Genomic DNA, 27,254 nt, shown 5'->3' with positions numbered 1-27,254 from the left:
AAGATACTCTCTAAATTTCTCAATATGACATTGGTCCCTAAACAACAAAAAAGTGTCATCTACATATCTTCTGTACAAGACTGGTTTAAAGGCCGAAGGACAATTATCAAGCCAATTAATTTCGTGAAAACTCAAAAAAGCATTAGCCAATGCAGGACCTAAAGGAGACCCCATTGCTACTCCATCAATTTGTTTATAATAAATATTATTAAACATAAAGATGGAGTCTTTAACTGCTATTTCTAACAGCCGTCTGAATATTTTACTACAAAATCCAGACACTAAGTTAGTGTCAGCAAATAATTGACTTACACAGATGTCAATGGTTTCCAACAGAGGAATATTAGTAAAAAGTGATTCAACATCGAAACTGGCCATTATAGTTGGGAACTCAAAATTTAAAGAGGAAAGTTCCATTAACGCATAATGAATTTACTGTGAGAAATTCTCAGGATTTTGTAAAAGAACTTTCCTCTTTAAATTTTGAGTTCCCAACTATAATGGCCAGTTTCGATGTTGAATCACTTTTTACTAATATTCCTCTGTTGGAAACCATTGACATCTGTGTAAGTCAATTATTTGCTGACACTAGCTTAGTGTCTGGATTTTGTAGTAAAATATTCAGACGGCTGTTAGAAATAGCAGTTAAAGACTCCATCTTTATGTTTAATAATATTTATTATAAACAAATTGATGGAGTAGCAATGGGATCTCCTTTAGGTCCTGCATTGGCTAATGCTTTTTTGAGTTTTCACGAAATTAATTGGCTTGATAATTGTCCTTCGGCCTTTAAACCAGTCTTGTACAGAAGATATGTAGATGACACTTTTTTGTTGTTTAGGGACCAATGTCATATTGAGAAATTTAGAGAGTATCTTAATGCACAACATAGTAATATACGGTTTACTGCAGAGTGTGAAGTTAATAATTCATTGTCGTTTCTTGATGTAAAAGTGAATAACCTCAATGGGTTCAACACTAATGTTTTTAGGAAACCAACCTTTACTGGTTTAGGTTTAAATTTTAATTCCTTTGTTCCTGATATTTTTAAGAAAAATGCTATTAACACTCTGCTGAATAGGGCCTTTGTTTTATGTTCTAATTGGAATAACTTTGATCAGGAAATTAATTTTCTTGTGAATTTTTTTTCAAATAATGGTTATCCTGTGCATATGGTTTATACTTTTATAAGGAATTTCTTAAATAAGAAGTTTCATCCATCGTGTAGGATTACTACAGTGGAAAGGGATCTTAAATATATTAAATTACCATTTTATGGCAGTATTAGCTTTTCTGTAAGGAGTCGTTTGAGGAGACTGTTGCAGCAGTGTTATCCTCAAGTAGACTTTAGATTTATTTTTGTCAACACAAATACCATAGGCTCTTATTTTAAATTTAAAGATAAAGTGCCTATCCCCTTGTGCTCAAATGTCGTATATATGTATAATTGTTCCAGCTGTAATGCTGGATATGTCGGGAGTTCCATTCGGAACTTTAAGATTAGGATACTTGAGCACCGGGGATTATCTTTTAGGACTGGATTACCATTATCTAAACCAGCATTTTCGGAGATTAGAAACCATTGTTATGAGTTTGATCATTCTCTGCTGGAATCTGATTTTAAAATTCTGGACACTTGTATGAATGGCCAGTCAGATTTGAGAATAATGGAATCCTTATATATAAAGGAACTGCGGCCTCTGTTGAATAGCAACCTTTCAGCTGTCCAATTGTACACTGTATAGTGCACAGTAGGCCCTGTAATTTGATTTTTAGTTTATTTTGGTAGTTTAATTTTGTTTAGTTTACCATGTCTTTGCCCTTTCTTACTTATTTCAAGTCTTAACATTGCACATTAATATAATCTTCTATGTAGGATATATAATACATTTTTTGGTATTTAATTTTATTTAATATTTGAGTTTTTATAAGATTTTGGTTAGTACTTTATAATTGTCGTTTATTCTGTTTGTATTTTACATACATTTTTTGTAGATTTGTAGACATATAAATATTTGTTATAGTGTTTAGTATCTATGTGTTAGGTATCAAGTTTCACTTCTGATCACTTCACGTAAGTTTAATAGAATGGTTTGTTTTAGTAGTTATAAATTTCATCTTGTAGTTTAATGGATTTTAAGTTAGTTTTAATATATGTGACAGTTAATAAGCTTTATTTGTATTGATCACTTTAAGTGCGCTTAAGTGTTTTTGTTTTTTAAGCTTTTTCCTTTCTTTGATAGGCAATTATATTCAGTATGAGTTCTTTGTTTACCAGCTATTTGACTGTGATTTCTGTTTTTTCTTTTAGATCTGATGATGAATACGAGAAGTATTCGAAACGTTATGTTTTTTAAAGTAAAGATTCTGATACAAGATGTTCAGTATATCCCTGGTTTTCCTATTTATCTTAAAATATATATATATATATATATATATATATATATATATATATATATATATATATATATATATATATATATATATATATATATATATATATTTATAATCATAGTGTCACGGTGCCCAGTGTTATTGTGTTATTTACTGTGTGGTGATTGAAATATATTGACCTATGTTCTAGGGGTTATTGAGAGCACTGGGGTCATTTGCAACAGTAAGTAAGTGTTGTGCAGTATTCTAATACTTGGAAATTAGAGTACTTGCCGTGTGTGTTATTGCAAAGGGGTTGTTATTTGATGGTGATTGTTGCTAGTGTTGAGCATCACCGTATGTGATTGCAGTTCAGTAAAGCCATTGTGGGGCTGTGTTCTAGAGGGTTCATGTCCGGTATGTTATTTTACTAGGTTCTGGAGTATTGTCAATGCAACTGGATTGTAACGTAAATCACTGTGATTTCTTAGTGTGATTTGTTATTGTCGTGGGGGAACTCGGCTGTAGACGAGTACTTGGGTACACATATATTCTCCTGGTTATCTGGTAGGACATTGAAGTCCAGTATTCAGTGAGGTGATTGCGAGGCAATTAATATAACGTAACCAAGGGAACGCCCGTTGCCTTAAGAGAATTTGTTCTTTGACAATTTGAGTAACGTAGAATACGTTTGGGTTAATTTACTTTCCTGCAAGCAGCTACGGTAGTCTCGAGGAGCCTAGCCATCAGCCAGATAAGAATTAGAGTATTGTCAGTCGTAATTAACGGTCAGTGGGCCGGGTAATTGACGTGTTTCAGGAAGTCAAAGTAATTAACCTCGATCCTTGTTTGATCGACTCACACGAAGGCTACATTGTTCCATTAACGTAACGTCGTTATCTGCCCGGAAGTACCAGCACTTGATTGACTCGTGGGAGGAGTAACGTCATTTTAGAATAACGTAAACGTGGTGCTAATTGCTGTTATTAGCCACCTGAATTGGTCTGAGTATGAGACTATTTTACAGGAACTTCTTTTCCACAGCCCATAAAACGGAGGAAAGGGTCCTGAAAGATATTGTTAGTAGAAACGTTATCCCTACAGACAAAAATCAGAAGATACAACTGACGATTTACTATAAAACCAGAAAAACGGCCAGCCTACTCATGAGAAACTCTCCAGACACAAAGCAGAACGCTTTAAAAGAGACCAACGTCGTCTATGCCTTCAAATGCCCTCTTGGGGACTGTAAGCCTCAAAAAACCCAGTATGTAGGCAAGACAACAACATCTCTTTCCAGGCGTTTAACGATTCATCAGCAACAGGGCTCCATTAAGGAACATATAATCTCTTCCCACAACCAGACCATCACCAGAGAAATCTTAGCAAACAACACAGAAATCATCGATAGATACAGCGATAGCAGGCGGCTTGATGTCTGCGAGGCACTACACGTCAAGAAGTCAACACCAGCAATCAACAGCCAATTAATGCACAACTATATTCTACCCACTTCAAGACTCCGCTCCAATATAGAAGCATCAAGAAATATGGACCAATAGGCTTTCTACAATTACTTCCATTCAATACCCATTGTTTCGTGTTCTGTCTTGTGTTTGAATTTAATACCCATTCAATACCCATTGTTTCGTGTTCTGTCTTGTGTTGGAATTTAATACCCATTGAATACCCATTGTTGAAAGTTCGTTTTTCACCTCATCATCATAGGTTGTCGAGTTCCTCCAGCTCCTCAGATGGCAGGCAGGAACCCTGGATGCAGTGCGCATTTCCCCTCTGTATCGCCACACTGAGGCGCTGGAAAAGAAAGCTTGCAGCTCTTGGGTCCCTTGTTGTTTCAATGAGCCTAGAACCCAGTTCCTTCAAAAAACTGGTAGCACTTTTACCCCAGGCGCCGAGTGTCTCAGAAGCAATGGGGACAAAATTGTAGTGGTGATCCAGTTCTCTATACTTACGGGATTTGGCTGCTTCCCTGTGGGTGGCAGCGCCACCTGGTTGTGCAACACTGAGGTTAATGTAGGTGTTAGCCAGGGTTGATACGCACGTGTAGTCCCATACCAACTGCTTGCCATTCTTCCAGGGGTTCACTGTGATACCATCCGGGCGACCAATAAGAGCATCAGAGTTACGGGGCGTTAGGTAACGGGGCTCTCTTTCAGCTGGGCATCCAGCTGTGGTGAGGCTCCTCTTGATGATGTCGTTAACTTCATTGTGCCTCGAGTGCCATCCCCCTGTGCTTTGGCAGAGTAGGCCATGGTGGCCGTACCTGTCAGCCACCACCTCGCCGCAAATACACCTATCTCTGGTGTGGATTGGGGCAGCAAGGCGGAGGGCCACAGCAATTTGGAGGGCGTGTGTTGTGAGACGCGTGCCAGTTGCCGACATTGGGGTTGCTAACAGGAAATCCCCTGCATGTGGTGCTGCTACTGCTGTGAGGCGAGCAATGTCATGTTGTGTTGTTGCAGCACCCAGGCACTCTGCAGCAACTTGGTCTACAATGGGGCCATCCCAGCTGGATTGCCTGTGGGCTTTTGGGGATGGTGGTTGAGGTGATTGGCCTGCACGAGAGGCCCACTCTGTGGCACAGCGTGTAATATTGGGATCATGTACACCTGCCAGCTGATGTAAGTGGGCAGGTAGAATTTCCTTCACAAGGTCGTCGGATGCTGATAAGGAGGACAGGAAGGCTGGAACAGCGATTTGCGTTGCTGTTCGAACTCCGAGGCCCCCAAGTCTTACGGGAAGAGAGGCTTGTTTCCACTGTAGGTCATCGAGAGAGAGGTTAAGGGCTTTTTCTAGCATTGATTTCAGTAACAGGTCATACTCACTTAGTTTTTGGCTACTGTAAGATGGTGAACACCTCAGAAAGTAGGTTAACCTGGGGAGGGGACTTATATATATATATATATATATATATATATATATATATATATATATATATATATATATATATATATATATATATATATATATATATATATATATATATATATATATATATATGTCGTACCTAGTAGCCAGAACGCACTTCTCAGCCTACTATGCAAGGCCCGATTTGCCTAATAAGCCAAGTTTTCCTGATTTAATATATTTTCTCTAATTTTTTTCTTATGAAATGATAAAGCTACCCATTTCATTATGTATGAGGTCAATTTTTTTTATTGGAGTTAAAATTAACGTAGATATATGACCGAACCTAACCAACCCTACCTAACCTATCTTTATAGGTTAGGTTGGGTTAGGTAGCCTAAAAAGTTAGGTTAGGTTAGGTTAGGTAGGTTAGGTAGTCGAAAAACAATTAATTCATGAAAACTTGGCTTATTAGGCAAATCGGGCCTTGCATAGTAGGCTGAGAAGTGCGTTCTGGCTACTAGGTACGACATATATATATATATTGGGACACTATCTTATGGGCGACACAAGTGTTATTGGATATTATCAAGAATTTCAACACAAATTGGGTGATATTAATCAGGCATCGTTTGCATCGGTAATATAGTTCCCCCTAATTTGGATTATTCGATGTGGATTATGTCTGAAGATTTACAACTCAATCGTATATATGTTGGTCAAGTATATCTGGCAGTATCACAAATGCGTCAATTAATAAGTCAGTCACCATACCGAGCTCATCAAATATTAGGTTTCAGTGATGTTGCCACATCTTCCAAATTTGAAAAACTGGTTAACCTGGAAAATGCTGCTCAATTCTTTGATTTTATTCCATATCTTCGTAACCCTCAAAAAGTTCTTGAAAAATACATGGTATATATTACCGAAAAAATTGGATGTTGTAAAAATTAATTAAAAAAATATATAAAATATTTAACACGAAATAGTTTATAACTTTTTGGAGACGAACAGTTGATTTTTATTCTGGTATGTTGTGAATAATAATATTGAAGGAATTTGCTTCTGATTAACTCTTTTCCTTATTTCTATTTTTATATTGGCTTCTGATTCTATTATTTTTCCTCCCTTCAAAGTCGACATAGTCAAGAAAAGCTTGTCTAAGTATCGCTGAGTAGCATCAGCCCATATCTGCTTGGGGTTTGGTTCTCCTGGTCGTTCACCTGTAGGAGGTTCTGGCAGGCAGACGGATTGTCCAGGGAAGGGACCATCGACTATGACGTATTATTCCATTGGCTCTGTGAGGAGACGTTAGCTTGACCCAAGGTCAACCTCTTTGTGTTAGCTTAGAACTGGTGACTTCCCTTCAATCAGATGGTGTATATTCCCTTTTCCACTATTCCTGACCCCTCTACCATCGCTGCCCACACCACCACCACCATCACCAGTATCATCCTCAATATTCTCATAAATAGTTATTCTCTTCAATATTTACAATAATCCTTTCCATCTCGTAACAGCTATCCAGTTCAAGTAGCTTCCAGGAACTATCTGGTAAATGAGTGTTATTCAATTAATAGTTGTTGTTGTCAAGGGAGGCAGGTGGTGTCAGTGGTGGGAGGTGTTGTCAGGGGAGGCAGGTGGTGTCAGTAGGGAGCTCTGGTTATCAGCTAATTGATGCCTCACTGTCTGCTTCTCATCAAATTAGCGAGAAAATTGTACCATTTCAGTTGTTTGTAACACATCGCTCTATCATATTCCATAGTCAAAATGAAGAATTCATAGTAAATGGTGGTGTCAGTGGTTAGGGGATGTATTGGGGGAAGAGGGTGGTGGAAAGGCGTCAGGGAAGGAGGGTGAGTGGAGACCCATCCACCAGATCTGACCTCTGCTGACTGCTGCATCACCTGCCTGCCACGATACTAAACACACTTGATGCTTTTCCCAAAATTAGAAAAGAAAATTTTACCATTTCAGTGGCTTGTAACACATCGCTCTATCATATTCCTTGGTCAAAATGAAGAATTCATAATAAATGGAGGGGTCCGTGGTGAGGGGATGTATTAGGGGGGTGTTAAGGAGGCAGCTAGCCTCTACACAGTCAACATTGTCCGAGTCTGGCCTGAGGTCTGGCCTGAGGTCTGGCCTGAGGCCTGGCCTGAGACCTGGCCTAAGGCCTGGCCTGTGTCTGATCTGAGGTCTGTCCTGAGACCTGGCCTGAGGTCTGAACTGAGGTCTGGCCTGAGATCTGGCCTGAGGTCTAACCTGAGGCCTGGCCTGAGGTCTGACCTGAGGTCTGGCCTGAGGTCTGACCTGAGGTCTGGCCTGAGGTCTGACCTGAGGTCTGGCCTGAGGCCTGACCTGAGGTCTGGCCTGAGGTCTGAACTGAGGTCTGGCCTGAGGTCTGGCCTGAGGCCTGGCCTGAGGTCTGGCCTAAGGTCACGAATTCCGCTGTGAAACTGATTGGCCTCGTCCCATACAGTTTCTTCAACTGAGGACACACTAGTGTGAGATAAATTGATATATCATGTGTATATATAATTAACTCATATATTATTTGTTTTTTACTTTTTTAAAGAAAGTATAGTATATGTATATATTTATTCACTTAAATAAATCTGTATAACATTTTATTTTAGAGATTGAGACGTTCGCTATATATTTCTGAATCCACCTTATGAATAACCACGAAAAATTATAGCCATAATTTATTTTCTTTTGCTAATTACTTATTAATATGCTCTGGAATTATTGAAGGCGAGACATTACGAAGAAAAAGAAAGTTATTTCACTATGGTATAACATGACAAAAAAATATATCGTCATTTGAATGGTACATTGACCAGGCTGAAAGCGATGACGAGTTAGGTAATAATCCCGTATTAATTTTATCACCATTTGGACTCCATCAATATGACAATCATCATAAAGCCTGTAAAGTGTGGGAAGGTATGAAACTAAATCACTGTTGTATATATTTACCTTCTCAATTATACTCCAATGAAAGTAATGAAATATTACCAGCCAGTGACTCCTGGCAGGACGGATATTGGTTTAAAATATATCGTACTACTCCCACAATAATACCTACAGTTCCAGTATGTCCAACCACATTAGGTAAATTAATATAGCAAGATTACCAATTTAGTGTGAGTGTTCAACTCGTGGACTATTTAGTGGAAAGCATTGTGATGAACCCACGACTAAACTTACTCGGGATAATGGATGTAGAAAATTTGGATGGATTCATGATCTAAATATTATAGACACATCTAAATTAAATCCAGTCAAAGAAGGTCTATGTGTGGAATGTTGACCAAACCACACACACACTAGAAAGTGAAGAGACGACGACGTTTCGTCCGTCTTGAACCATTATCAAGTCGATTATGATCAATCGACCATTATCAAGTCGATTATGACCAATCGACCATTATCAAGTCGATTATGATCAATCGACCATTATCAAGTCGATTATGATCAATCGACCATTATCAAGTCGATTATGATCAATCGACCATTATCAAGTCGATTATGATCAATCGACCATTATCAAGTCGATTATGATCAATCGATCATTATCAAGTCGATTATGATCAATCGACCATTATCAAGTCGATTGACAGTAATCAACCATAATTAATTAATTTGCATTATCCCTGCATATCGATGACCCTTCTGCTAAACGTAACCATACGCCTAACCCCACTTCCAATATCCAAATATCTACCTCTGTAACCGTTACCAAGAATCTACCACCGTAAACATGCCCACACATAGCAACAAGCAATGTAGGACTGCCTCTCGCTCATTATCCATAACACAGAGAGTCCTAAATGAAACACTGGCACCACTGGAATTGTCGCCGATGTTGGTAAACACAGCACCCGCTTCCCTCTCTCTCTGTCAGCTGCCGCGTACAACTCAACTCAAAACTCAGGCTGTAGAAGTCACTCTATATATGCCTCCCTGTATAAACTTAAAACCATTGCGGAGCAATCCATGGCCCCAGAAACTACACAACCTAGTGCTCCTTCAGTCTGAAGCAATTGCGGCTCTCCAAGCCACAGTCTCCCAACAACAACAAACTATAGACTGCCTCCCGAGTGCTGGCTGCGCCACCAGAGGGTGCAGACGTCGAGCATTGACTGTCAGTGATCGTCTGCCGTTGCTGAGTGGCGGTTGCTGTGGGGGGGGGGGGGGGGGGGTTGGAGCTCCCGCTGGTCGGGGCCCCACCTGCCAATATGGACGGGGCTGGTACTAGCCGTATTCGAAGAATAGACACAGTTCGGCTGGATTTTTCTGCTGATGTGGACTGGCCCGTTGTTGAAGTTGCCCTCCTCGACGTCATCCGTGTTCACGTCCCCGAGCTCCTGGGCTTAGAGAAGTTGTCGCCCACTCGTGTTGCGGTGTCATTCGCCACGTCACATGTATACCGGGAGTTTGTGGCCCGCTGGAATGGCTGCACGCTTCCTCTTCCGGCTTCGGCTGTGTCTGTTGAGATCTCGGATCCCTGGGGGCCCTTGACGTTTGTGAGTATTCACGGCGTGTCGGTGACCTTCCCCGAGGCGGCCCTCATGGCCTTGTTTACGCGGTTTGGGTCGGTGGTGAAGCACCGGTTCAAAACTTTGAGTGCGGGCCGACTGAAGCGGGTCCGGCTGGGTTCACTCACGCTTGTCATGCGGCTCACGAGCCCTATACCGTCCAGGGTCTCGTATCGTGGGCTGTCTCTGAGGACTTTCTATCAGGGGCAGACCCGAACGTGTTTCCGGTTCGGTGCTGAGGGCAACATCGTGGCCGGTTGTGACGCTCCTCGTACAGAAGCCCCTTCAGTTCTCCTAGAGGATGATTTTCCTCGCTTATCTGTGCGTGTGGACTCCTCGGCGGATTCTCGCTCTGTGCAGGTGCCTGGTGTGGATCCTGCGGCGGTTCCAGATATCGCTATGTCTGGACCGGATGTGTCTGCCCCGCCGGTGAATTCGGGGGACCTGGGGGCGCCTGTTCGGACCTTCATCCTTCGGTGACTGTGGAGGTGCATCTGCATCCGATGGCCTTGGAGGATGCTGTAGGGGTGGTGCCTGCATCTCCTGCTGGAGGCAATGTGCTTCCCGGGGCTGACGGTGCGGTGGTATGTGTGTCTCCACCCACGTCCTCTGCCTCGTCGGCTCCGGGAGTTTCCTCGTTGACGAGTACCTCTTCTATTCTGCATGTTCCGTCGCCCTCCCTGGATACCTCAAGTGTGCTGACGTTTTCCCTCCCGCCTGTTGTGTCTCTTCCTTCTCCGCCTCCGGTCTCCGTTCCTGGTGGTGGCTTTTTGCCCCGCATTGTTGAGGCTACTGTTCTGTGTGAACGTGCTGCCCCGCGTTGTTGAGGCTGCTGTTCTGTGTGAACGTGCTGCCCCGCGTTGTTGAGGCTGCTGTTCTGTGTGAACGTGCTGCCCCGCTTTTGGGGCCGCCTGTCGATGGTTCTTCTGGGACACCGCTTGTTGGGAGTGACAGCTCCGACGATCAGCAGCCTCTTTTTCAACGCCGTCGCTTGGCTCGGGGTGTGTCGCCTAGCCAGTCGTGGGCAGAGGAGCGTGATGCCATGGAGGCTGATGATGTGGCCGACGCTGTGTTGCCTCCTGTGGTGCCTTCTGAGTTGGAAGCTGTGCCTCCTGCTGGTGGCTCCCCTCAGTGGGCAGTTGCCCCTGGTAAGAGCGACCTTGTGGTGGTGTTGACGAAGGATGTGAAGCGGGGGGGGGGCCTCTGCTCCTGTTCCGGTTGGTGGGGGATCTGGGGCCCCTGCGGAGCCACCCTTCGCGGGTCTCGGTGCGGTTCCTGACACCGAACGGTGTGCACGCCCTAGTGGTCGGGCCAGTGTGCGGCCTGCCGTGCAGTCAGATGTGCCTCCCAGTGTGTGCCCGTGTGTCCAGCGTCATCGGGGGAAACCCGTCCCTTTTGTCCTCTCGACCGGCGAGGTGCTCGACGGATCTACAGAGACTGTGACTTTTAAGTGTACTGACTTGGTGCGTCCTGTTCCCTGGTGCCCTTCTACCATCTGGGTTCCACGAGCGCAGTGTTTTGTCTCGGGAGTGCCAAATTCGATGCCTCGGCCTATTGCAGCACCTGGGTGTCCGATTCCTGAAAATGACCAACTTGTTTGGGAGGCTTATTGTTAACGGTTTCCTGCTCGGGAGTACCCGGAGAAGTATGAGTGATTGGTTTATTGGTGTGTTTGGTTTCTGTCTGTGTTGTGCGTGATGTTTCCCCGGTGCCTGCGTGCACAGGTGGGAGTCCTTGTCTGTGCGTGTGGGTGTTGTTCTTGCCCCTGTGGGGCTTGTTTTCTTGAATGTTTTGTGCTTCGCATTTGGTGTGTGTTTGTGTTGTGGTTGTGTGCGGCTGTGGGTGTTTGGTGTTATTTTTTTTTCGTGTCGTTATGCTCGCCCTGTGTATTGTGTTGGGGTGGCGGGCGGTGTGGTTGTGTATGTCGCTTGTGTGCATGTGTTTATTATCTTGTCCTTGTGACATTGCTTTATTAGGTGTGCGGCATTGTTGTGTTTATGTTATATCTGTATTTCCCTGTTTATGTCTTTACATGTTTTTTGTTTTTATTTTTTGTTGTTTCCTGTAGCTCTGTACTTATGCCTGTGTCGGTGGTTTATGAGGCCTGTTGTTGTTATGCATGAGTTTGGGCTTGTTTTGTGTTTACTTATTTCTGTACTTCCGTTTTTTGTGGATGTGACTGTTTTATGTTATTTATGTCGTGTTATTTATTTGTAATGTACTGTTTTTTTGTTTGTTTGTGTGTGTGTGTGTGTGTGTACCCTCCAGTGCCCGTTTCGGGGTTTTCTCATTGTGCCATATTTTATGTGTTTTATTTCTTGCTTTTTGTTGTGTATGTTTAGTTTGCATCCGTGTTTCCATACTTTGTTATGTTTGTCCTGTATGTATGTATGTTTGTTTTCTATTGTCTGGTTTGTATATTGTGTATTTCTTTTATAAAACTAAAATTTTGTATATGTGAGAGTGTCTGGTTTATTCTGTGTATGTTTGTTGTGTCTTTCCATGTCCGTAATGCGTCCGTTTGTTGTATGTCCATTATTATGTTTCATTTACAGTCTCCGTGGTGTAGTGGTAAGACACTCGCCTGGTGTTCCGCGAGCGCTATGTCATGGGTTCGTATTCTGGCCGGGGAGGATTTACTGGGCGCAATTCCTTAACTGTAGCCTCTGTTTAATGCAACAGTAAAATGCGTACTTGGATGAAAAAACGATTCTTCGCGGCAGGGGATCGTATTCCAGGGACCTGCCCGAAACGCTACGCGTACTAGCGGTTGTACAAGAATGTAACAACTCTTGTATATATCTCAAAAATTTTGTATTCGGACTAATGTCCCTGGAGTTTCTAGGGTCTTGTACTGCAATGTTCTTTTTTCTGCCTGTGTTTCTGCTTGCGTTTCTGCTTATGTTTTGTTGTAATGTTCTTGTTCTTCTGTTCATGTATATTACTTTGTATATTTCTTTTATAAAAAAAAAAAACTATAGACTGCTTCCTCGAATCTTCGACGAACAATAATGAAGCAATTCTCAGCTCACAAGCTGTAACAGATAACACAATGGATCCAATAGACAAGATTAAGGCCGAGGAAACCCAACCAGGACAAAGCGACATCCTTCATAAGCTGGAAACAAATAAATCTTCAGATGCACTAGGCAGCTTCCAACGATGACCTGGAGCAGGAACAACTTCACGACTCCCTGATAATTAGCTCTGCTGATCTATCCGATGAACAGCATGGTGAGAAATGCTGATCTACCCGATGAACAGCATGGTGAGAACTGCTGATCTACGCGATGAACAGCATGGGTGAGAACTGCTGTAATGTAGTCCACGCTCTAATTAATTCAAAGATAAAAGTCAACGTTGACATCAAATCAGCTGTCAGGATAGATAAAAACAGTTCCTGTAGCACTAGGAGAATGCTCATCAAACTTGCAAATTCCGCTGCTAAGTTTTACCTCATGCAAACAGCTGCTTAGCAAAAACGAACCTTTATATAAACGAGTGCCTTACCAAGCAGCGTGGATCCCTCCTCTTCAGACTGCGTCAAATTCGCAAACAAAATCCAGGTGTTATCAAGCAGTGCTACACTAGGAATGGAACGATCGTCGTAAAGAAGGAAAGAACAGGAAAAAGATATGAAATAAAGTGTGACCAACAACTATTGGCCTTCTTTAATGAATGTGGCATATCTGAAAGTTCGAATCCATCCAATGCCATTACTGAAAATAACTCATGAGTGACTGGGCCTAACCTAACCTAGCCAAACCCTGTCCAAGGTGCTGTATTTGGCTCTACTGGTTGACTGATAAAGATTAAGCCACGCAAGAGGTGGTACGGGCATGAATAGCCTGTAACTCTATTGGTTGATTGATTGATGAAGATTAAGCCACCCAAAAGGTGGCACGGGCATGAATAGCCCGTAAGTGGTAGGCCCTTTTGAGCCATTACCAGTATCAAGAGCTGATACTGGAGATCTGTGGAGGTGCGACTGCACCCTGCATGAAGGGAGATGTCTCCCGTCTACTGGTTGTTGTTGTTAAAGATTCGCTACTTGGAACAAAAAGTTCCAAGCAGCACGGTCTATGGTGAGCCCGTAGTGGACTTTTTTCTTGTCTACTGGTTAAATAATGCTCTCTCATCAATAAAAGTTCCTAACTAATCAGAAAAATCCCCACGTACTTATGTAAGCATCTATCTCAGTATCTTAGTAAAATCTTACTCATATGTATAACCTTACCTTGTTATATTTAAATTTAATTGCAATTTCATTTATATTAGTCATATACTAATTGAGTTCTTTTTTTGTTTTCATAATTTAATACTAATTATATGATCATAATTAACAATCCCCCCCCTCCCCCTGTTCCCCTCGTCCTCCCAACCATTCCCCACTCCCCCATACCCTCGACCTCCCCATCATCATCCCCCCTCCCTCCTCCCTTTATCTTCCCCACCATCCCCTCGTCCTCTTAACCATTCCCCACCCCACCGTTCCATCGTCCGCCCCATCATCTCCCACTCCCCCGTCCCCTCCTCCCCATCATTCCCCAGTCCCCTGCCCCACGTCCTCCCCATCATCCCCCACTCCCCTGTCCAATTCTCCTCCCCACCATTCTCCATTCCCCTGTCCCCTCGTTCCCACTATCCCCACTCCTGTCCCCTCGTTCTCCCCTCCAGTCCCCACTCCCTCGTCCGATGCATTCTCAAATGATCTGATGTTCCCATCAGAAAATTGGGAACATCAAATGATCTGATGTTCCCATCAGAAAATTGGGAACATCAAATGATCTGATGTTCCCATCAGAAAATTGGGAACATCAAATGATCTGATGTTCCCAACACTGAAATTTAAGAAAAACAGTTAAAAAACGAAATGAAAAACAATGAAAAGTACAAAAATAAACTATACTCACAAAATTAGTTGAATGGTAAAAACACAGCTCAATTCCAATGCCATGTCACACAAAATAGTTAAATAAAAATGAAAATAAATCAAAATCTATGAAAATTCAATTTATCAATGAAATCAGAAACATTGAAATAGAATCATAACATATTTATTATAGCGTGCAACAGATGGCGCTGTTTAAAACAAACAAAAATGTTTTTTCCTGTTACAGGTGAGGTATCTATACTTATACTTACAAAATGAATTGCTTGGTAAACAATACAGCATAATTCCAATGCAATGTCACACAAAATAATAATATCAAGATGAAAATAAATTAAAATATATGAAAATTCAATTTGTCATTGCAATCAAGAACATTGAAATGGAATGGTAACATATTTAGTATAGCATGTGTTGCTATTACGTGCTACAGATGAAGCTGTTTTTCAAAAAAATCATGTTTTTACCTCTCTCAGGTAAGGCGTCTATATAGTAGGTATACAAAAACATGCGCATATTCAAAAGGAATGTGGTGTCAAAATTTCAAAGCAATTGGTGAAGAAATTTCGGAGATTACAGCATGTGTTGCACTTATGTCCAACAGATGACGCTGTTTTTTTATATTTTTCCTGTCAAAGGTGAGGCATGTATATAGAAGGTATATAAAAACACACGAATATTGGAATACAACATTGTGTAAAAATTTCAAAGCAATCGGTGAAGAGATTTCAAAGATTTCCCGTCACATGAAAAACACAGTTTTTCAAAATAAGCATGTTTTTTTCCTGTCACAGACGTGACATCTATATAGTATGTATATATAAACCCGCTCATATGCAAATGGAACATTGTGTGAAAATTTCAAAGTAATCAGTGAAGAACTTTCGGAGATTATCAATTTTGAACAAACGAACATTTACATTCTTATTTATATAGATTAGATGTACCCATCCACTTGTTGCTGTGGCTCAGCAACGCATGTGTGTTGCTGAGCCACAGCAACCTTCCCCTGTCTCCTAGTCCTCCCCACCATCCCCCCCCCCCCCCGTCCCCTCATCCTCCCAACCATTCCTGGTTGAGACCTGGTTGATGGGGTTCTGGGAGTTCTTCTACTCCCCAAGCCCGGCCCGAGGCCAGGCTCGACTTGTGAGAGTTTGGTCCACCAGGCTGTTGCTTGGAGCGGCCCGCAGGCCCACATACCCACCACAGCCCGGTTGGTCCGGCACTCCAAGGAGGAATAAATCTAGTTTCCTCTTGAAAATGTCCACGGTTGTTCCGGCAATATTTCTTATGCTTGCTGGGAGGACGTTGAACAACCGCGGACCTCTGATGTTTATACAGTGTTCCCTGATTGTGCCTATGGCACCTCTGCTCTTCACTGGTTCTATTCTACATTTTCTTCCATGTCGTTCACTCCAGTACGTTGTTATTTTACTGTGTAGATTTGGTACTTGGCCCTCCAGTATCTTCCAGGTGTATATTATTTGATATCTCTCTCGTCTTCTTTCTAGTGAGTACATTTGGAGGGCTTTGAGACGATCCCAATAATTTAGGTGCTTTATTGCGTCTATGCGTGCCGTATATGTTCTCTGTATTCCCTCTATTTCGGCAATCTCTCCTGCTCTGAAGGGGGAAGTGAGTACTGAGCAGTACTCAAGACGGGACAACACAAGTGACTTGAAGAGTACAACCATTGTGATGGGATCCCTGGATTTGAAAGTTCTCGTAATCCATCCTATCATTTTTCTGGCTGTCGCAATATTTGCTTGGTTATGCTCCTTAAACGTTAGGTCGTCAGACATTATTATTCCCAAATCCTTTACATGCTGTTTTCCTACTATGGTTACATTTGATTGTGTTTTGTACTCTGTATTATGTTTAAGGTCCTCATTTTTACCGTACCTGAGTACCTGGAATTTATCACTGTTAAACATCATGTTATTTTCTGATGCCCAGTCGAAAACTTTATTAATATCAGCTTGAAGTTTTTCAATGTCCTCAGCCGAGGTAATTTTCATACTGATTTTTGTGTCATCTGCAAAGGATGATACGAAGCTGTGACTTGTATTTTTGTCTATATCTGATATGAGAATAAGGAAAAGCAGCGGTGCAAGGACTGTACCCTGAGGTACAGAGCTTTTCACTGCACTTGGACTAGATTTTATATGGTTGACAGTTACTCGCTGAGTCCTGTTTGACAGAAAACTGAGTATCCAGCGTCCTACTTTACCGGTTATTCCCATTGACTTCATTTTGTGTGCTATCACGCCATGGTCACATTTATCGAAAGCCTTTGCGAAGTCCGTGTATATCACATCAGCATTCTGTTTCTCTTCTAATGCCTCAGTGACTTTGTCGTAGTGCTCAAGTAACTGTCCTCACTCCTCCATCCCCCTTGCTTCTAAACCATTCCCCACTCCCTCATTCCTTCATCCTCCCCACCATTTCCCCCTCCCCAGTCCCTTTGTCCTGCCCACCATTCCCCACTTCAGCATCCCCTTGTCCTCCCCACCAATCCCCACTCTCTCGTCCGATGCATTCCCAAATGATCTGATGTTCCCATTAGGAAATTAGGAACATCATATGATCTGATGTTCCCATCACTGAAATATAAGAAGAAACAGTTAAAAAACAAATTGAAAATCTATGAAAAATACAAAAGTAAACTGAAAACTCACACCCCTGAAGTGACTCCAACCCATACTGCCAGGAGCACTATGCAACTGGTGTACAGGGCACCTTATCCACTCGACCATCATGACCGGACATATAAAGCTGATGGTAGCAAAGGCTATTTCCTCATCAGCCCGCAGGCACTCTGATGGTAATCTTGGCCATAGTATTTTATCAAATCACCTCATTCTTTTTTCAGTTGCATGTATGCCTGGGGACCAGGCATACATGCATAAGAGACGTTGTTGTCATGCCTATATACTGAGATCTGTAGGGGAATACAAACCTGGTTATGCGTATGGGAATGTCAAGACCCACAAGCCTGGAAACCCACTTCGGCCAATCACCAGCCAGATACCCAAACCCACATACAGACTGGTTAAGCGACTCTACTGCTTGCTGACTCCTTATTGGCCTTGTGCCTATCCTGTCAGTCTACCTGCAATCCAACCCAGGCTGCCTTTGGGCATGCCTTTTGTCGAAAATCCTCCACACAACATGTTAACATAGTTAGCCATTACCAAAGTTAAGGAAAATGGGAGTTTTCGTGTCATCGTCACAACAACATATATATATTAATCTACAATTCTCTTTTAAACACAATCTAGTGTTTAAACTTTATAAAATAGTAATCACTAGGACTAAATATAAATAAATACACCAGAAAAATATAGCTTGACACCCTAATCCTTGAGACAGAGATTGAAGCCAAACTTATTTTTGGAACACCACCTCGGATAGGCGTCGTCATGATCTCATACACAAAGAATCAAAACAATTGGAGTGTCTCCCTGAGGTTCACATTTGCGGCAACGCAGAGGTCTGAAATGAGACCGCCCAATAGTGATCCAGCCACAGCGACGTCTACATCAACGACAAGAAGTATTGTATCTGGTAAAACAAATTGTTTATATGATTGTAGTAGCTGCTCCACAGACACAATATGAGTGCCAGCCGCTGTACATCACACAACTAGACTACATGTGCCACACTCTAATTTGATTTGAACTGCCTATCAGGCCATATCAACCACACAGCTGAGGCACACACCTTTAGTTGTACACCAATATAATTATAAGATAGAGTAGTACTAATCAATGTAGTCTATTAGCCACCATATGTGGTATAATTTATATCAAGTAAGGAAAATGTTTATAGCTTATTATATAACCATAAATGTGGTATAAGTAGTAAACATCCCAATTACACCACAATTTCCATCCTACCAGCCTGCCTGTCAGCCTGTCTGTCGTTCTGCCAGCCTACCTACCGTTTTGCCTGTCATTCTGCCAGCCTGTTTACCGTACTCCCAACATGCCTGTTGATCAGCCAGCCTGCCTGCCAGCCTGCAAGATATCCTGATAGCCTAATTTCTGTCCTACCATCCTAGCTGACATTCAGTATGCCAGCCTACTAGCCTGTCTGCCGTCCTGCCAGCCTACTAGTCTGTCTGCCGTCCTGCCAGCCTACTACTCTGTCTGCCGTCCTGCCAGCCTACTACTCTGTCTGCCGTCCTGCCAGCCTACTAGTCTGTCTGCCGTCCTGCCAGCCTACTACTCTGTCTGCCGTCCTGCCAGCCTACTACTCTGTCTGCCGTCCTGCCAGCCTACTAGCTTGCCTGGCGTCCTGCCAGCCTACAAGCCTGTCTGCCGTCCTGCCAGCCTACTAGTCTGTCAGCCGTCCTGCCAGCCTACTACTCTGTCTGCCGTCCTGCCAGCCTACTACTCTGTCTGCCGTCCTGCCAGCCTACTAGCTTGCCTGGCGTCCTGCCAGCCTACTAGTCTGTCTGCCGTCCTGCCAGCCTACTAGCCTGTCTGCCGTCCTGCCAGCCTACTAGTCTGTCTGCCGTCCTGCCAGCCTACTAGTCTGTCTGCCGTCCTGCCAGCCTACTACTCTGTCTGCCGTCCTGCCAGCCTACTACTCTGTCTGCCGTCCTGCCAGCCTACTACTCTGTCTGCCGTCCTGCCAGCCTACTAGTCTGTCTGCCGTCCTGCCAGCCTACTAGCCTGTCTGCCGTCCTGCCAGCCTACTACTCTGTCTGCCGTCCTGCCAGCCTACTACTCTGTCTGCCGTCCTGCCAGCCTACTAGTCTGTCTGCCGTCCTGCCAGCCTACTACTCTGTCTGCCGTCCTGCCAGCCTACTACTCTGTCTGCCGTCCTGCCAGCCTACTAGCTTGCCTGGCGTCCTGCCAGCCTACTAGCCTGTCTGCCGTCCTGCCAGCCTACTAGTCTGTCTGCCGTCCTGCCAGCCTACTACTCTGTCTGCCGTCCTGCCAGCCTACTACTCTGTCTGCCGTCCTGCCAGCCTACTAGTCTGTCTGCCGTCCTGCCAGCCTACTACTCTGTCTGCCGTCCTGCCAGCCTACTACTCTGTCTGCCGTCCTGCCAGCCTACTAGCTTGCCTGGCGTCCTGCCAGCCTACTAGCCTGTCTGCCGTCCTGCCAGCCTACTAGTCTGTCTGCCGTCCTGCCAGCCTACTACTCTGTCTGCCGTCCTGCCAGCCTACTACTCTGTCTGCCGTCCTGCCAGCCTACTAGCTTGCCTGGCGTCCTGCCAGCCTACTAGTCTGTCTGCCGTCCTGCCAGCCTACTAGCCTGTCTGCCGTCCTGCCAGCCTACTAGTCTGCCGTCCTGCCAGCCTACTAGTCTGTCTGCCGTCCTGCCAGCCTACTACTCTGTCTGCCGTCCTGCCAGCCTACTACTCTGTCTGCCGTCCTGCCAGCCTACTACTCTGTCTGCCGTCCTGCCAGCCTACTAGTCTGTCTGCCGTCCTGCCAGCCTACTAGCCTGTCTGCCGTCCTGCCAGCTTACTACTCTGTCTGCCGTCCTGCCAGCCTACAACTCTGTCTGCCGTCCTTCCAGCCTACTAGCCTGTCTGCCGTCCTGCCAGCCAACTAGTCTGTCTTCTGTCCTGCCAGCCTACTACTCTGTCTGCCGTCCTGCCAGCCTACTACTCTGTCTGCCGTCCTGCCAGCCTACTACTCTGTCTGCCGTCCTGCCAGCCTACTACTCTGTCTGCCGTCCTGCCAGCCTACTACTCTGTCTGCCGTCCTGCCAGCCTACTACTCTGTCTGCCGTCCTGCCAGCCTACTGCTCTGTCTGCCGTCCTGCCAGCCTACTAGCCTGTCTGCCGTCCTGCCAGCCTACTAGCCTGTCTGCCGTCCTGCCAGCCTACTACTCTGTTTGGCGTCCTGCCAGCCTACTACTCTGTCTGCCGTCCTGCCAGCCTACTAGCCTGTCTGCCGTCCTGCCAGCCTACTAGCCTGTCTGCCGTCCTGCCAGCCTACTAGCCTGTCTGCCGTCCTGCCAGCCTACTAGCCTGTCTGCCGTCCTGCCAGCCTACTAGCCTGTCTGCCGTCCTGCCAGCCTACTAGCCTGTCTGCCGTCCTGCCAGCCTACTACTCTGTTTGGCGTCCTGCCAGCCTACTACTCTGTCTGCCGTCCTGCCAGCCTACTAGCCTGTCTGCCGTCCTGCCAGCCTACTAGCCTGTCTGCCGTCCTGCCAGCCTACTAGCCTGTCTGCCGTCCTGCCAGCCTACTAGCCTGTCTGCCGTCCTGCCAGCCTACTAGCCTGTCTGCCGTCCTGCCAGCCTACTAGCCTGTCTGCCGTCCTGCCAGCCTACTAGCCTGTCTGCCGTCCTGCCAGCCTACTAGCCTGTCTGCCGTCCTGCCAGCCTACTAGCCTGTCTGCCGTCCTGCCAGCCTACTAGCCTGTCTGGCGTCCTGCCAGCCTACTACTCTGTCTGCCGTCCAGCCAGCCTACTACTCTGTCTGCCGTCCTGCCAGCCTACTAGCCTGTCTGCCGTCCTGCCAGCCTACTAGCCTGTCTGCCGTCCTGCCAGCCTACTAGCCTGTCTGGCGTCCTGCCAGCCTACTACCCTGTCTGCCGTCCTGCCAGCCTACTACTCTGTCTGCCGTCCTGCCAGCCTACTAGCCTGTCTGGCGTCCTGCCAGCCTACTAGTCTGGCGTCCTGCCAGCCTACTAGCCTCTCTGGCGTCCTGCCAGCCTACTAGCCTGTCTGCCGTCCTGCCAGCCTACTAGCCTGTCTGGCGTCCTGCCAGCCTACTAGTCTGTCTGGCGTCCTGCCAGCCTGCTACTCTGTCTGCCGTCCTGCCAGCCTGCTACTCTGTCTGGCGTCCTGCCAGCCTACTAGTCTGTCTGCCATCCTGCCATCCTATTAGTCTATCTGCCATCTTGCCATCCTATTAGTCTGTCTGTCATCCTGCTATTCTATTAGCCTGTCCGCCGTCCTGCCTGCCTACTAGTCTGTCTACCGTCCTGATTTCTATCCTACCATTCTTCAGGCTTGCATGACGTCTACTTGTCTAACTAGACAAGTCTGTCAACCCTCCTGCAAGTCTGCCTGCAGTCCATCCAACCTGCCTGACAGCCGTTCTACCAGCCTGCCTACCATCATGCCAGTGATACTTGTCATGTTCACAGAAAATGGTACCATCCGTTTTCTATGTGCGGCGGCTGAGACGCCAGAGAGAGAGGAGGAAAACAAGAGAGCGTACAGGACGCCTGCCAAGCTTGGTAGCTACTAGTCATGTAATCATATTAAGTATTAAAGTCAGTAACCAAGTCATGACTTTACATCAACCCTACAACCAAGACTTCCTCAGTAACACACAAACACCACATTGGCGACTAGGATGAACTGTGAACGCAGGTATTTGTTCAGTTTCAAACACAAGGGAGAAGCATGCTGCCTGGAGGAGGAAGAGAAGCTGTGAGCGCCATACCCGATGCTGTATGCTAACCGATGCTGTGTGCTAACCAATGCTGTGTAAACGATGCTGTGTGCTAACCAATGCTGTGTGCTACCCAAGCTGTGTGCTACCCAAGCTGTGCTGAAGAAACTATGTACTGAGGAATCTGCCGACGTTGTGTACGAAACGACGCTTTGATGTGTACAAAACCTGATGTTTTGGTTACGAAACGACGCTTCGTGCTACAAAATTCATCACACTGAACTGACTGCTGTACCAACTGCTGTACCAACTGCTGTACCAACTGCTGCACCAACTGCTGTACCAACTGCTGCTGTACCAACTGCTGTGCCAACTGCTGTGCTGCTGCTGTACCAACTGCTGTGCCAACTGCTGTGCTGCTGCTGTGAGTAGGAACAACACATGTACACAAGGGCTAGGTAAGAAGTCAGTTGCTGCTATATTGTGCACTGTTGTGAACTTTTGCATTAAAATGCTTGTGTGCTTTGCAAAATTAAAGTAATTACAGTGAATTCTTGACTAACATATTCAGTGCAGTAAGTGTTTAATATTCTGAGGAACATTTAAGTGATAAGTTACATTTGTTCAGTAAAAATGGCAAATATACCTCAGTTTCCTGCATTTGATCCTGACTGTGACCAGACAAACCTGTCACAGAGGTGGGTCAAATGGCTTAAAAAGTTTGAAAATTTGTTGATAGTTTCTGACATCAAAAGTGCTGAAAGAAAGCGTGCCTTTCTACTTCATTATGCAGGTGATAGAGTTTGTGACATCTTTGACACACTGAAAGACACTGGTGGTGCCAAATATTATGACACTGCCAAAGCCAAACTAACAGAGCATTTCAAACCAAGGCAAAATACTGCAATGGAAATTATGCATTTCAGGAGAGCAAAACAACTCTCTAATGAAACTGTGGATCAATACCACACACGTCTGCAGGGTTTAGCAGCCCATTGTGAGTTTGCTGATGTTGACAAAGAAATCAAACAGCAAATAATTGAAACATGCACATCTACACGTCTCCGTCGAAGAGCTCTAGAACTTGTTGATGATGAAAGTTCTCTTACCAAGATACTGGATATGGCTCGTCGAATGGAAGATGCTGCACGTGATGCTCGTGTCATGGAGTGCAGTGCCAATAACGGTTCTGCCACTGTTACTAACAGTGATGAGGTATGTAAGGTTCAGGGAGGACATCGTAATCAAAGAAGATATCATGGCAAACCTAACAGTAAATTTAGCCGAGAACCACGTCACAACTGGGGTCAAGGAACAAGGCTCAAGCAGTCACAACGACCCACATCAGAGGGTGTCAACAATAAATGTTACAATTGTGGAGGAGACTACCCACACCAAGATAATGTTTGTCCTGCTCAAGGTAAGAAGTGCTATGAGTGTGGAAAACTAGGTCATTTTGGTGCTATGTGTCGTTCTGCACTAAAGAAACCACAGTCAATGAATAAAAGCACTGTACGAGGATCAGGTCATAGGGGTCGAGGTGGTATACACAATATTGAGCCTCATATCCAAAATGTTAATAATGTACAAGACAACATTTCATTACAACCAGTCTCAGATGACAGTGAATGTGATTATACTTATGGAGTACAATCAATCACAGAATGGAATGATCTTCCAAACAACCCAGAGACTATAGTATATATTGCTGGTATTTGTCTCAAAGTTCTTATTGACACTGGATCAAACATTGACACCATGGCTGAGTGCCACTATGAAAAATTTAGAAAACAGTTCCCAAAGCTAGAAAAATACAATGGTAAAGCCACTGCCTATGCTTCGAAGGTAGCCTTGCCAGTGATTGGAACTTTCACTGCAGAGATTAAGTCAAAGAATGCAATGCTCATTACTACATTCCATGTTGTTAGGAATGCAAAGGAGTCTCTACTCAGTTACAAGACTTCAACCAAATTAGGGCTACTTCAGCTTTCTAATGCTGTAGCAGTGGAATCTGCAAACAATGTTGATGGTATTGTTGCTGAATTTTCTGATCGATTTAAATCCATAGGTTGTTATACTGATAGCAAAGTACATCTGCATATCAACCCAGATGTAATTCAAGTTGCCAAGGAATATGTACACTCTGTAACCTGTGATGCAGTCCCTAAGGCTCTTACTCTTGATGAAATCCGTACTGCAACTCTAGAGGACCCAACTCTGCAAGCAACAGTGGATGCATTGACTAAGAAAAAGTTTTCACGCATCCCACCCTCAGGAGTTGACCAAGATGCATTCAAAGCACTTGAACGCATCCATACAGACTTAAGTGTTACGCAACAACGCGACACTGTGCTGCGAGGTACTCGTATCGTGATTCCAGCTGTTCTCCAGCAACGTGCTCTGAAGCTTGCACATCAAGGACACCAAGGTCTTGTTAGGACCAAACAGCTGCTACGAGAAAAGGTGTGGTTTCCTGGCATTGATCGTCAAGCAAAGGATATGCATGATGCCTGTGTCCCTTGCCAAGCTGCAGTGGATACTTCAAGACCAACACCTCTACAACCTTCACCACTACCTGCTGCACCATGGACGGAAGTATCGATGGACTTCTGCGGACCGCTACCAACTGGAGAGTACTTGATGGTAGTCATTGATGATCACTCACGTTATCCAGAAGTAGAAATCATCACTTCCACGTCTGCAAAGGCCGTCATCCCGAAACTCGACAAGATCTTTTCAAACTTTGGCATTCCTGAAGTTGTCAAGACAGACAATGGACCGCCATTCAATGGACAAGACTTCGTCAACTTTTCTGAGCATATTGGATTCAAACACCGCCGTGTGATGCCAGTACATCCTCAAGCAAATGGAGAAGTTGAGAGATTCATGCAACCTCTCATGAAAGCGGTACGCTGTGCTCATGCCGAAGGACGATCCTGGAAACAAGCTATGTATGCTTTTCTCAGGAACTACCGTGCAACACCACATGGAACACTGGGCAAGTCGCCTGGCGAACTTTTATTTGGACGTCCTATGAGAATCGCACTACCCGTCATGCCAGCCGAGGTAACGGATAAACGTCTCGCTCAGAAGGATGCACTAGCCAAGGGCAAAATGAAAATTGCTCATGATCAACGTGCAATGGAACAGTTCATAAAGGTTGGTGACACTGTTCTCGTTAAAAAGAAAAAAGAGGGAAAGTTAGATATGCCGTATGATACAAAACCATATAAAGTGATTAGTGTAAAAGGAACTATGGTAACAGCTAGTAATAGAGATCATAGTATAACACGTAATATGGCTTATTTCAAAGTGATTCCAACTAGTGTAGAAAATGATGAAGTGCAAAGTCGTGCAAAAGAAAAAGAAAAAATGAGTTATAACTCAATAAACAATTCATCAAGGGATGTTATTGTATTTGGGGACTCACGTCCTAAACGTCATGTTAAACGCCCTACACGATTTAATGATTAATTGTGTTCCTATGTAATGAAAAGTATTTACTTATTATGCTAAACTAAATTTAATATTGTTTGAATAATGCAGATATCTCATTCAATATTTTGTAACTTTGTATTACAGTTTCTTTCATGTTTGTTTAACATTGCATATGTATTTTTAACATTGAAATCCTTTGTGGAAAAGATTAAGTTGTTTAAATTCTTTGTGTGCTTAATTAATGTTAAATGTATGCAGTATCTCTTGATATGGTAATAACTTGCTTTGTGTCAATAACTTTGCTTTGTGCTACAAGCATGGTAGACATCCTGTATTCATTCTTTTTAAAGAAAAGGAGGGATGTCATGTTCACAGAAAATGGTACCATCCGTTTTCTATGTGCGGCGGCTGAGACGCCAGAGAGAGAGGAGGAAAACAAGAGAGCGTACAGGACGCCTGCCAAGCTTGGTAGCTACTAGTCATGTAATCATATTAAGTATTAAAGTCAGTAACCAAGTCATGGCTTTACATCAACCCTACAACCAAGACTTCCTCAGTAACACACAAACACCACAATACTGACTTCCTGCCAGCCTGTCTGCTGTCCTGTCAGCCTACCTGCTTTCTTGCCTGCCATCGTGTCAACCTTTCTGCCATCTGTCAACATTACTGCCATCCGGTCAACCTGTCTGTCACTTGCAAATCTACCAGTCTGATTGTCATTCTGCTTGCTTTTCTGATTTCTGGCTATTCTGCAAGCCTGCCTTCCTTCCTGATGGCCTGCCTTCCAGATCGCTTGCCTCACTGCCTGCCTTCCTGTCAACCTGCCTACCATCTTGCCTTCCTGTTAGCATGACTGCCTGCTTGTCTACTTTCCTGAATGTCGGCCTAGATTACTGACTAACTTGTGTGGGGGACGACTGCTGGTGTGGGTGGAGTTGTTCAGTTTATATAGCTACTTCGTAGTGCAGGTGTTCACTTCTTTGTTTATCCGTAGATTACTGGGGCTTGCTCACTTCTCTTCATTTTTTTCTGCACTGGGTGCAGTTTGTGCGGTGGGTGTGTATGAGTTCATCACACTTGTCAACGGCACTCACTGAGACCATCCACACACACACCCATGATTGTTGGTGTCGTGTAGACTTCAACGGTGAAGGTGGAGTCTCTGATCTTGACATATACGTCGAGGAGAGGGAGTTCCAAGTCCAAGTTCATGTGTGAACTGGAGTACTGAGGACTCGGTAACCGATCACTTAATCATATCCAGCTGCTGAAGGTCCCGAAAACAGTTTAAAATATCATCAGTGTACCTTCAATAGACTTTGTGTTTGTTCTCAGTCCTGAAGATCTTCTCTTCCAGGAATACAATATAGAAATAAGCGAAAAGGACACCAAATGGAAACCCCGTTGCTACTCGGTCGATTTGTGTGTTCATGTCTCCCAAAGGGGTGGTGAAAGGGGACATCTTCGTGCACGTCTCAAGAAGGCTTGTAAGGGCGGTCTCTGGGATATCCAACTTTGTCTATAATTAAGATGATTGTTGTGTCTACGGCGACACTGGTGACTAAGGATTCAACATCAAGTGAGACTGTTATATTCTCAGGTTTGTTACCCTTCATGATATCCCCGAAGTCCGTGACGCAGCTCAGGGTGTAAATGGTGGGGTCACAAGGCGTCAGAACGGTCTTGAGTTGCTGGGCCAGGTTGTAATTGGTGTAGAGATTTGACTAATAATTTGTCTCAAAGGGGGGGGGGTCCCTTATTTGGGAGTTT

The 27,254-nt window shown here is 44.4% G+C and overlaps 1 protein-coding gene across 1 annotated transcript; it reads right to left on the bottom strand.

The window, feature by feature from the left end:
• Positions 1–7,334: 7,334 nt before the first annotated feature.
• Positions 7,335–8,491, bottom strand: LOC138366983 (uncharacterized). The gene is made up of 2 exons (XM_069328389.1): positions 8,455–8,491; positions 7,335–7,732 (listed from the first exon to the last, which is right to left on the bottom strand). Exons 1-2 carry the CDS (start codon positions 8,489–8,491, stop codon positions 7,335–7,337), a joined length of 435 nt encoding a protein of 144 aa, XP_069184490.1.
• Positions 8,492–27,254: the final 18,763 nt, after the last annotated feature.

The sequence above is a fragment of the Procambarus clarkii genome, chromosome 21 (assembly GCF_040958095.1).
Source record: "Procambarus clarkii isolate CNS0578487 chromosome 21, FALCON_Pclarkii_2.0, whole genome shotgun sequence".
NCBI classification, from domain to species: Eukaryota; Metazoa; Arthropoda; class Malacostraca; order Decapoda; family Cambaridae; genus Procambarus; species Procambarus clarkii.
This window is presented reverse-complemented; position numbering and strand designations above follow the sequence as displayed.